Source organism: Helicoverpa armigera, chromosome 13 (assembly GCF_030705265.1).
Source record: "Helicoverpa armigera isolate CAAS_96S chromosome 13, ASM3070526v1, whole genome shotgun sequence".
Taxonomy (NCBI): Eukaryota; Metazoa; Arthropoda; class Insecta; order Lepidoptera; family Noctuidae; genus Helicoverpa; species Helicoverpa armigera.
This window is the reverse complement of record NC_087132.1, coordinates 4,971,899-4,983,900: the sequence shown is the minus strand read 5'-3', so window position 1 is coordinate 4,983,900 and position 12,002 is coordinate 4,971,899. Positions and strand designations below refer to the sequence as shown.

Genomic DNA, 12,002 nt, shown 5'->3' with positions numbered 1-12,002 from the left:
ACAATTGCTAAGAAATTGGTAAAACCTTGTTTTGGACTAATTGCTGGCAGAAAGTTCGTCGGTGTTTTGAAAAGTTTTTGCAGTGATTTTCAGGAAAATGATAATGCAGTTTTAATTAATGATGAATGTACTTTTTTGTTTGATCAAAATCTTTTTGAAAAACTACGCGTATTTGATAAAATTTTCACCTGCTCTAAATGGGCTATACTGATGAATGATGGCAATGTTAAGAGTTTCGGTATTTTAGTGTAAAGCGTTCTATTGTTTAGATATTGTACCCACGTGTTTTAAAATATCCCTTTCTCATAAATAAACACTATTTAGAGGAGTATCAGTACTTCCAGCTGCGACAAAACCAATTTAAAATAAGCAGTGCCGATCACAACTCGTCTCCTATCAGACATTGACATTTTTAAAAGTCTTGAAATTCTACAAAATACAGAAAGTAGCACATAGACTGTGAGCACGAGGTCTTAAGGTCTCGTAATTACTGATTTTTAAACAACCTCGTCTCTTGGGAAACTCCGTAGACCTCTGAAGATCTATGAGTCTTAGCGTTCAAATAGCGTGTTTCATCCCCCGGACATTTTATTAAATAAACTTGCCTGCATAGAGATTTTTTGGCTTCTACAGCACTTTCCTGCTTAAATTATAACAATAATTGGCTATCTGCTCATTTCTTAAGAAACATACGTTTGGCCAATAATTTTGAATTCTTGACTCCCTTTCAGCTAAATCATCGTTTAGTAACCCGATACCTATGGAGTTATCGAGAGCTTCAACGCGGCAATAATTTGACTTTTTAGATAGCTTTAACCCTCCTCATCATTTTTCATGTGGTTTATTTTAACATTTATCACAAAATTTGGTATTTTTTTAATGTCACAGTCCGATAGTAGACGAGTTGTGATCGGCACTGCTTACTTTAAACTGGTTTTGTCGCAGCTCAAAGTACTGATACTCCTCTAAATAGTGTTTATTTATGAGAAAGGGATATTTTAAAACACGTGGGTACAATATCTAAACAATAGAACGCTTTACACTAAAATACCGAAACTCTTAACATTGCCATCATTCATCAGTATAGCCCATTTAGAGCAGGTGAAAATTTTATCAAATACGCGTAGTTTTTCAAAAAGATTTTGATCAAACAAAAAAGTACATTCATCATTAATTAAAACTGCATTATCATTTTCCTGAAAATCACTGCAAAAACTTTTCAAAACACCGACGAACTTTCTGCCAGCAATTAGTCCAAAACAAGGTTTTAAAAATTTCTTAGCAATCGTACAAAATTCAAATTTAGAATACACTCTCACGCATGTTCGACTAACTCTTTTGATGCTAGAAACATACTACAATCATTAAAACCCTTTGAAATACACGTAAAGTCCTTAAAACTAAGATTTCGCATAGGTGCCCGTTTTTTTTGCAAAAGAGTGTAGTAACAATGTAAACATTATAATTTTCTTTGCAAATATAAATAAAACCAAAAATTAAAATAGTAGTGTTGACATTATTTAAGGGGAACAAATATAATGACCACCATAAAATGCTTTGATACCCTAAGTTTTGCAACCAGAAATATCTACTGAACACCAGAAAAATAAAGTCTAAAAATGTAATAGTACCAGCTATTTTAGTCACGACTTCACTTTGAATTGTATTCGACCGCCAAATTTAGTAAATGATCACCAACTCTTGACGACCAAATTAATGTATTATTTTTGCCTAAATAAGTCACTGTGATTGCCATAAAATGTAGGCATATTACCAAATAAAGTATTATGATGCCATATTAAGTTATGTGTCCGGCTTGCAATGCATGCGTGAGTGTCAGTATGACGAGTGACAGGGGAAAATGGAAGAAAATGACATATTGCGCCGACGCCAAGTAAAATTGGGAACAGGTCAGGAGAAAGAAGAAGAAGAATGTGTTTCTCAATACACTTTTATCGCACTGTTTAGAGGCATGCAATAGACAATTTTCCACGCTAGTGCAGGAAAAGGGTCCCCATAATGTTATTACATTTATTTTATCAGGCCGAACTTATTTTTTTGGAGTCAGTTTACTTAAACAGGATAGCAAGATGTAAAAACTTTTTTGATGATCATTTACTACTTTTGGGATAACAATGATTTTTTTGGACTCCTTTTGCTTAAATAGGATAGCAGAATTTAAAAACTTTGGTTATAATCTTACTTTAAAATGGTGGTTTAATTTTGGTGATCATTTACTATTTTTGGCTTACGCATGATTTATTTTGGAGTAATTTCACTTAAATAGGATAGCAAAGTGTTAAAACTTTGGTGATAGTTTTACATTAAAATGCGAGTTTCATTTTGGTGATCATTTACTATTTTTGTCTGCTGTTTGTTACTATATCTGGTGATCAGTTAAACATAAGCCTTATTTAAGTGCAATTTTTCAATAGTTTTATTGTAAAATGAATATAATAATAAAAACCCGGTTTGAAATATCCGCATTTGTTTCCAATTTCTGCCGTGTTGTGCGCTGCGGTCGTCGTTATCTGTCCGCCACTACCTACTCGCTTTGCACAATGAGTGCTCAGTCTTGTTACGTCTATGTACTATTATTACGTCTATGTGATGGGTTGACAGCAAAGATAATACAAAATACTAGTTGACATTGACAGATTGACGATATATTAATCTGTGGATAATATTGACATATTATTTCTGTCCACGTCACTAAAATAATTCCATATTTCTTTAATTAATACTTTTGTGCGGTTTATGTATAAACGAGTTGATAATTTTTTATACCGATTGTGTTATGTACTATATATTGTGAAAACAGGCTGTAAAGCAGTCCAGTTATATTTTTAGTCCAATCGTGCTATTCCTATTGATTTATACTAATGGCACCCAGTGCTTAGAGTCGTCAAGGCCCAGTACCAATCGAAACATTAATATATTCTCCTGAAAGTATTATAGAATGCGATGCTACCTCGTAGGCGAAACATTGGAGGAGTGACAGAGCGATCAACGTTGGAAAACGATTTAGAAACTTATAATAAATTAGATAAGAAAGGAGTACAGATATTGAATAATAATTCAAGTGTTTTTATTCCGTTTCCAAAGACGGAAGTGAAACAAAGCCATTCAAGTCATATTATTCAGACTGATATAAAATTCGACATTCTTGAAGAATTCGTGTTTGAGCCAGTTATGGCTGCTCGAGACAGAACCAATGAATTCATATCAGCAGTGCGGAGCTTGCAGGGAAGGACTCTGGCCAGGCCAGTTATAAGAGATGAACGGAAAGCCCAAATGCTTGAGACTTACTCTCAATTTATGAGCATGGCAAAAGTGATCAGTAAAAATATTACCAGTACTTATGCCAAGCTTGAAAAATTGGCAATGTGTAAGTATATAAAAATCTTGCTTGAATTTTTATATCACTTTTATCTGAAACTTTAACATGTACTCTTTTTTTGTGCAGTGGCCAAAAAGAAGTCTTTATTTGATGATCGACCAACAGAGATACAGGAGTTGACATATATTATAAAAGGAGACTTGAGTTCTTTGAATCAGCAAATAGCCAGGCTTGGTGAAATGCCTAGAGGGCGCAGAAGTATGCACAGTCATTCATCTAGTGTAGTGCTTGCTTTACAATCACGTTTGGCATCAATGAGTAATCAGTTCAAACAGGTATATATTTAATATTGTAGAGGATTCTTTTTTTGTTAGTACCTTAAATTCACAAGCTTATGCATTGATATTGAGCTTATGCAGTCTTGTGAAACTATTCTGTCTCTTAGCAAGACTGGCTATATTTCAACTGGAAGAAGTTTCCTTGGAACCCAGGTGTAGCAACAAGAGAATGGTTATGTTTTTATCATACTAAAATAAATTATAGAGCAAATTCAGCTTAATTACAACAAATCAACTTGTATGATGTAGGAAAGTAATACAATTGTAATTGGATTATGACTGTTATATGTTTGTTTTATATTTACTTTTCAGGTTCTGGAAGTGAGATCTGAGAACTTGAAACATCAAAACAACAGAAGAGAACAGTTCTCGAGAGTGGGACCTGTAGTTAAAGAAGTCCCCTCTCTCTTACAACTGGATGATGTGAGCATAGATTTGGGTGATGCACCTGCCATGCAAACTCAACAATTAGCAATGCGAGATGATTCAGACACATATGTACAACAAAGGGCTGAAACCATGCACAACATAGAGAGTACTATTGTGGAATTAGGAGGAATATTTCAGCAACTAGCACATATGGTGAAAGAACAAGATGAAGCTATTGGTAGAATTGATGCAAACATTCAAGAAGCAGAAATGAATGTGGAGGCAGGTCACAGAGAGATCATGAAGTACTTCCAAAGTGTTACTGGCAACAGGGCCTTGATGTTTAAAGTTTTTGGTGTTTTAATATTCTTTTTCATATTTTTTGTTGTTGTAATGGCTTAATAGTGGCCCAATTCTCTGTTTGAAGTTTTTGAACTTTCATACCAAAAGTTGAAAGTACTGGATAATCCAGTTAAAGATAAAAACCAGTCAAATGCAAGACCATACCATTATCTTGCCTTGAAATATTTATTTTATTTTAGTATTCCTTGGTATTCTATATAAGAATTCAACAGTCACAGACAGCCAGTAAAGTCAAGTAATAATGGGAAAACCCCAAAAAATTACGGTCACAATCTATTTCAAAACATTGTTTTTAATAGTAAATTACTTGCATAGGTGTTGCCTGATTATGCAATTGTATGACTTATGATTGCATATGATTTTTACAGTACAAAAAGAGGAGAAATCAGCACCCAGCAATTCTCAACATACTCAGTCAAGTGCCAAGCAGTGCTTGACTATGTGTTTTACTTTGTTATAGATTAAAAATCCTAAATGTAATGTACAACAAAAATAATGTAGTATAGTAACAGTAGGAACTTCAATAATTCAGCATTGGCAAATAAGTTTGACTCTCGATTTTCGACTTTTGGTAGGTTTGTAATATACATATATTGTGAATATGTAGATTATTTTGTGATATATAAACAAAGGGATTAAAAAATACTATTAAAAATATATATTATGTTCTATGACATTTAAGAAAGGATAATGCCCAAAAACCTAGAATCTATTGAAATGACTTATGTTTGGTAAGGTATAGCAGATATACTGTGTCCTAAATCCAATATTAGGTTTCGGAAAAAATTCACGAGACTCAGTACTGAAAAAAATCGTAACTAGTTTACTGTCACACTAAGGGTCCATTCACACAGACCGGCTCGGAGAGCATCGGTGCGCTTTTTTCTTTTCACACAGACCGGAATCCAAACGTCTGCAAGACCGAGAAAAAGTACGCGATCGGAGCCGGTCACACCGAGCGCCTTCGAGCATTCTCAGTGCGCATGCAAAAATAAACCTTATTACAAATACTAAGTACTCTATTTTCAACGTGTTAAGAATTTGTTCTCCTCTCCGAGCCGGTCTGTCTGAACGGACCCTTATATTATGAAGGTGAAATTCGGGCTCGATTCTGCAAATTTTACTGACATACGTTTCACATCCGACTGAGATCCAATCACGACTCAATTAAGATTGAAGCGTGTGGCATTCCACTATTTTTTCTTCAATAATGAATCATATTGTCTACAATTAATTATCTACGATTACAATACATATGATCGAGACTACCCTATAGATAGATCAATCGCAAACCAATCGAATGTCATTGGAATACTATTGGTTATTCGTCATCTCATTCGACATGATAAATGTACAAATTCCGAGTTTCATCAACTGGGCACATTCGTGGTGAGTATAGTGTGTCGAGATGACAAATGGCAATAGCAGTTTTGACCTTAGGGGTTGGTCAAAATTGCTATTGCGATTCAATTGTTACCTATTTAATAGGGTAGTGTCCAGGGTCGAAATAATGAAATAATATTTAGTCCGCTTTTTAGATAATCAAAAAATATTGGATACGTATTTTTTCTTTTTTTAATTAAACATAAAATGACAAAGATAATACACTTCAAAAATTAGGAGTGGGGGCCTTTTACGTCACAGTGTCCTGAAAATTGTAGCAACTTGTGACGTCACACTCAACTTTAACACGCTATATCTTAACAAGTTCTGATCCAATTTAAAAAAGAAAAAATACGTATCGCTTAATTTTGGACAATCTACAAGACGGACTAATTATTATTTTTTAGGAAACTAGCCTATTATCACATTATTAACTAAGCAGAATCGGGCTCCAGTTCGGTTAGTTTTATGCAAAACGAATTGTATATTAGTTACTTCCAGTATTGTATTATGTGGTATATAGGTACCTTAATTATTTTAATCGACTCACCGTCGATTAACGAAAAGCAGACCGTCAGTTGCATAAAGCTCCATTAAAATTAAAGCTTCTTTAAATCTATTGCTAACTCTTTAAGACAGAAAGTGTCAGCATAGATTTAATGAAGCTTTAATTTTAATGGAGCTTTATGCAACTGACGGTCTGTTTTTCGTTTGGGCATCCTCCTTTGTATAAAGCTATTAACACTAATACTGTAAGTATAGACTCACACGGCATATATTATAATAAAGGGAGCCCCAAATACATACTTCTTTAATTCTTACCTTAATGACGTCATATTGGCCACAGAACATCTTGTATAAATGAGAGTGCCCCTTGGCTGTACTTTGTTTTCGTTAATGCCGCAAGAATTCTGCGGTAACAGGTAAAACACACGTCTTTCACGACCACGGGTAAAGAGTAGGAGGAACGTTGGTGATTAAAAACCTTTTCTGATTTATATACTCGAGGCAGGCTTCATCACGTCTAGCAATCCCATTTGACAAATTGCATGTACAAAATGTCCCATGACTTGTGTCGATCCCGAAACTCTCTTTATCTCGCTTTGACGTCAGTGCGTGAAACGTAGATTCGGACAAGGAGGAATCTGTTAAAGCACGACTTTACGTGACAATATATAGGTGTATATTCGATGAACATGCTTCCGCTAGAAAATCTTCTCTGTTTCATAAATTGCACTAATGCTGTTGTAGTAAAGTTATAGTAGGTACCTTTGCCGTTTGTAATAAGTAGGTAGATCTACATTAGACTAGCTTCTGCCAGCGGTTTCACCCACATCCCGTGGGAACTACTTCCCGTACCGGGATAAAAAGTAGCCTATAGCCTTCCTCGATAAATGGGCTATCTAACACTGAAAGAAATGTTCAAATCGGGCCAGTAGTTCCTGAGATTAGCGCGTTCAAACAAACAACTCTTCAGCTTTATAATATTAGTATAGATAACACAACATAATTTTAATTTTTTAATCAAAAATAAACACAAGCACAGTCCAGCAAATACGTTCAATGTCTGTAGATAATATAATGAATGAGAAGGTTCATCAACAGTCAGCTGTTTTCGAAAGGAAGTTCCCCGCTTAAAGACTCATTTAAGGGCGACGGAAAGCGCATTGTATGCCAGACCTGCGTTGCGACGACGCACTATATATATACTGATCCACTGTATCTATCCATTGCGAAGGCTGAACTGAGACGCAGCCAGTGTTGCTGCGACGCTCTTGCGCTGCGACATCGTGCGTCGTCGCAACGCAGGTGTGGCATACAATGCGCTGTTCCGTTGCGACGACAAACTAATGGGGCCTCGCCCTTCGTCTAATGGGTCATGTAAAAAATATATGGATACCGACGCAGCGCAACGTTCTAATGGGGCCTCGCTCCAACTCGTACTATTTCTAGTACCATTATAAAAGTGATTTGAATTATAAAATATTACAGATTTAAGTTACAATAAAATCGATCGGCCAGTTAGTATTAAAATATAATAATTCCAAGTGAAAACAACTTTTAATGACGAATTATTATTTATTCGATTAGATTATTGGAGACATGACAGATTAAATATACATTTTATAAAAAAGGACAATTGATAATTTGCAAATGGATAAAAAAATTAAAATTTATTATTAGATTGTGTCCTCCATTGAAATAAGGTATATCATAGCTAAACACGTAAAAATGCAATAATATAGGAAACTAACATTAACATGGTCTATCTTGGAAATAATAAAAATGTAGCTACAAAAAAATATTAGAACAGTACAAAATTATCATGATCATGTTCACTTAAAATATGTTCCAGGTCCGTAAGGTTTATGAACCACAGCTCAAACATTCATCCTTATTTTGTAATGAGCAAGTAATCGCCGCCATATTGGCATCATCCACTTCAGATTTCCCATTTGTGACTCTACCCTTAACCTTAGATTTGTCAACAGTGAACTGGATAGCATTTGCGGCTGGCTTCGTGCGTAAATAGTACATTCCCGTTTTTAAGCCCATTTTCCACGCATAGAAATGAATAGATGTCAATTTACCATAATTTGGTTCAGCAACATGAATATTGAAGGATTGGCTCTGATCAATAAATGCCCCTCTGTCAGCAGCCATTTGTATTGTTGTTTTTACAGACACTTCCCAGACAGTTTTATATAAGTCCCTTATATCTTTAGGAATTGCTTCAATATTTTGAATAGATCCATTATTGTGGATGATAAGATTTTTCATATCTTCATCCCATAAATCAGCTTCAGTTAAATCTCGTAACAAATGATGATTAACAACTTGGAATTCACCTGACAAGACTCGTCTCTGATAAATGTTGGAAGTAAATGGTTCAAATGATTCATTATTTCCCAATATTTGAGCAGTGGATGCAGTTGGCATTGGAGCTAATAATAGGGAATTTCTAAGACCATGTTTGGCAATTTTTTCTTTGAGTGACACCCAATTCCACAAGTCTGTGGGGGTTTTATTCCACATATCATATTGCAATATACCTTGACTGGCAGGACAGCCTTCATAAGTCTCATAGACGCCATACTTCTCAGCTAACTCACAACTGGCTTCTAGTGCCCCATAATAAATTGTTTCAAATATTTGTTGATTTAATTTAATTGCTGCCTCACTTTCGTAAGGTATACGCATTAAAACAAATGCATCAGCTAATCCTTGGACTCCAATTCCGATGGGTCGGTGCCTCATATTTGAGTTTTTTGCCTCTGGCACTGGGTAATAATTTACATCAATAATTTTATTTAGATTCTGAGTTATAGTCTTAGTAACTTCCTTTAATTTGGTGAAATTATATGTTTTGTCCTCATTCACAAACATATTTAAAGCAATTGATGCTAGATTGCACACAGCCACTTCATCTGATGAGGTGTATTCTACAATTTCAGTGCACAAGTTGCTGCATTTAATAGTACCCAAGTTCTTTTGGTTGCTTTTTCTATTGCATGAATCTTTATAAAGCATGTATGGAGTTCCTGTTTCAACTTGTGCTTCGATAATAGCTTTCCAAAGAACTTGAGCTCTCACTTGTTTCACGAAGCGACCCTCTTTTTCATATTTCTCATACAAAGCTTCAAATTCCTCACCCCAACAGTCTGCTAGTCCAGGACATTCATGGGGGCACATGATACTCCAATCTTGATTGCTTTCTACTCTTTTCATGAACAAGTCAGGTATCCATAAAGCATAGAATAGCTCTCTGGCACGGACTTCTTCTTTCCCAGTGTTCTTTTTCAAATCAAGGAATTCAAATATATCAGCATGCCATGGTTCTAAGTATATGGCAAATGCGCCGGGTCTTTTATTACCTCCTTGGTCTACATATCGAGCAGTGTTGTTGTACACTCTTAACATGGGTACTAGACCATTAGAGACACCATTTGTACCAGCTATATAAGTTCCCTTTGCTCTAATGCAGTGTACATGAAGACCTATCCCACCAGCTGACTTAGAAATGAGGGCACATTGTTTTAACGTGTCATAAATTCCCTCAATGCTATCATCCCTCATTGCTATAAGAAAGCATGAAGATAATTGTGGTCGTGGAGTTGCTGCTGAGAAAAGAGTTGGACTTGCATGTGTAAAATATTTTTCTGACAGAAGATTGTAGGTGTTTATAGCCCCCTCAATGTCTTCGCCATGTATTCCTATAGAAACTCGCATGAGCATATGCTGTGGCCTTTCTGCAACCTGAAATATATTGAAATGAATTACATTACTGCTTGATATTCAAGCTATCGCTGAAATACATCAAGTGTGTTGACATGAAAGATAACCTTATTGTTGATTTTCAATAAATATGATCTTTCCAAGGTTTTGAATCCAAAGTAGTTGTATTTAAAATCTCTATCATACACAATAGCAGAGTCTAGTCTCTCCTTGTTTTGAATGATTAAATTGTAATGGAACTCGGAAATCATTGGTGTTCTCTTCTTGGTATGTGGGTTCACTATGTTGTATAAGTCGGTTATTACATCTGAAATGAGTAAATAAAATAAATGTTATTATTAATACAATATAATTGTATGATATGCCACTTAACTAAATGGTACAAAATCATTACCAGAAAAGTGTTTCTTTGTTTCTTTATGTAAATTAGAAATGGCCAATCTTGCAGCAAGTATTGCATAATCGGGATGATCAGTAGTCATAGTAGCGGCTGTTTCTGCAGCTAAGTTATCAAGTTCAACAGTGGTCACCCCAGAGTATATACCGTTTATGACTTTCAGGGTAATAGATACCTGAAAAAGTTATACACAATAATCCACAAGAAAATTTTAGTGTTGTAAATGTTATGTGTACCATTTTTAAGCTTTTATTAGGTGCTACAATTGGCTGTTTCAAACTAATAATAAAACAATTATATGTTAGAATAGATAATTGGTTATGAAGCATGTAGGTACATTTATGAGCATTACCTACCAATTACCAAAACTGTGAATCTTTTGAGTACAGACATACATTTCTCCATGGGTGTTTTTATCCATGTTTGACTTATACTGGTAAAATAATATTGTTACAATGACAAAGTGTATCAGAATAGTTCTTTAGTTTTGATGTTTTAAACTTCCATAAAAAGTATCTTAATTATGATGTAAATTTTGGAATTAGAACTAAGTTCTAACAACACAGGTTTAATAACACTTTCAGCAAACTTACCGGGTCCACAAAATCCATATTCAAACCGTAGCATAACTTTTTTATCCTTGACGTAATCTTATCAATATGAACCTCTTCCATCCTTCCACCTTAAATAAATATAATAGGGTTAGAGTAACTACTTTTGATAAGAAAATCCTAAATTTTTGGAACATAGTTTTGAGTGTAATCTGGGAAAAGTGATTCCTGGTTCTTTCACCACAATGTGATTGAGAACGCGGGAAACAGCTCTTCATAAGCGGAGTTAGCCGTTATAATGGATGTGATTTGAAATTGATATTAAGAGTTTGAGCTCGGCAGTTTCCTCTTAGACGCGCGCAAAAGAATTTGCAACAAATGGGTACCTCCTAATGGGTATCTACTTAAAACGATGCTGGACGCGGTGTAACACTGTGTCTTGCTCGGCTACCTGTATATTATTCTTTATGAGGAAAGAGTAGAATGCTATACGTACCTCTTTTCAATACGAATAGCTTGTTCAGTTTACCAACCATGATGATTGGGGTGATTCTTATAATTCTAACTTTGGATGCCGATTTGTTACTGTAATCGGTAGAATAGGATTATAACTTGTTAAACTTCGTAAAGTAACTTTTGGATATTAAAATTCAGTTAACTTGTATGTTTTCACAGTTAAAATCTTCTCCAACTCTAACCGAAGCAAAAAGACAATGACCGGACAACCGACCGGAACAGATAGATATGACGTTAAAAAACGCGGGAACTGTTTTTTTTTCTCCTATGTGTTCTGGTACAAGCCTTTCGATCACATCCACGGACGCATCAATCGGGTTTTTTTTTTAATATTTTCCGTCTGCACTGCAGACACAATAAGCTTTTGAAATTAAGTAAATACCCGTTAGCACACCTATTTCGATGTACAATGGCTTGAACTTTACAAACTGATTGTTTAGATTTAGAACTTCTTACAATATGAAGTACGTAAGGGTACATCCACATCCGACGAATGTGCCGCGAAGGGC

The 12,002-nt window shown here is 35.1% G+C and overlaps 2 protein-coding genes across 2 annotated transcripts; one reads left to right on the top strand and one right to left on the bottom strand.

Annotated features, from left to right (window-relative positions):
- Positions 1-2,659: 2,659 nt before the first annotated feature.
- Positions 2,660-5,069, top strand: LOC110371593 (syntaxin-5). Its single transcript, XM_021327913.3, has 3 exons — positions 2,660-3,388; positions 3,467-3,675; positions 3,991-5,069. Exons 1-3 carry the CDS (start codon positions 2,965-2,967, stop codon positions 4,447-4,449), a joined length of 1,092 nt encoding a protein of 363 aa, XP_021183588.2. The 5' UTR covers positions 2,660-2,964; the 3' UTR covers positions 4,450-5,069.
- Positions 5,070-7,852: 2,783 nt separating this feature from the next.
- On the bottom strand, positions 7,853-11,731 carry LOC110371668 (ribonucleoside-diphosphate reductase large subunit). Its single transcript, XM_021328018.3, has 5 exons — positions 11,474-11,731; positions 11,020-11,108; positions 10,424-10,601; positions 10,137-10,336; positions 7,853-10,050 (listed from the first exon to the last, which is right to left on the bottom strand). Exons 1-5 carry the CDS (start codon positions 11,511-11,513, stop codon positions 8,161-8,163), a joined length of 2,397 nt encoding a protein of 798 aa, XP_021183693.1. The 5' UTR covers positions 11,514-11,731; the 3' UTR covers positions 7,853-8,160.
- Positions 11,732-12,002: the final 271 nt, after the last annotated feature.

Coding starts and splice junctions, on each gene's coding strand:
- LOC110371668 (XM_021328018.3), bottom strand. CDS start 11,513: ATGGTTGGTAAACTGAACAAGCTATTCGTATTGAAAAGAG. Junction 11,109..11,473: donor GCTATTCGTATTGAAAAGAG/GTACGTATAGCA, acceptor TATTTATTTAAG/GTGGAAGGATGGAAGAGGTT. Junction 10,051..10,136: donor TATTGAAAATCAACAATAAG/GTTATCTTTCAT, acceptor AATATATTTCAG/GTTGCAGAAAGGCCACAGCA.
- LOC110371593 (XM_021327913.3), top strand. CDS start 2,965: ATGCTACCTCGTAGGCGAAACATTGGAGGAGTGACAGAGCGATCAACG. Junction 3,389..3,466: donor GCTTGAAAAATTGGCAATGT/GTAAGTATATAA, acceptor TTTTTTGTGCAG/TGGCCAAAAAGAAGTCTTTA. Junction 3,676..3,990: donor TGAGTAATCAGTTCAAACAG/GTATATATTTAA, acceptor TTTACTTTTCAG/GTTCTGGAAGTGAGATCTGA.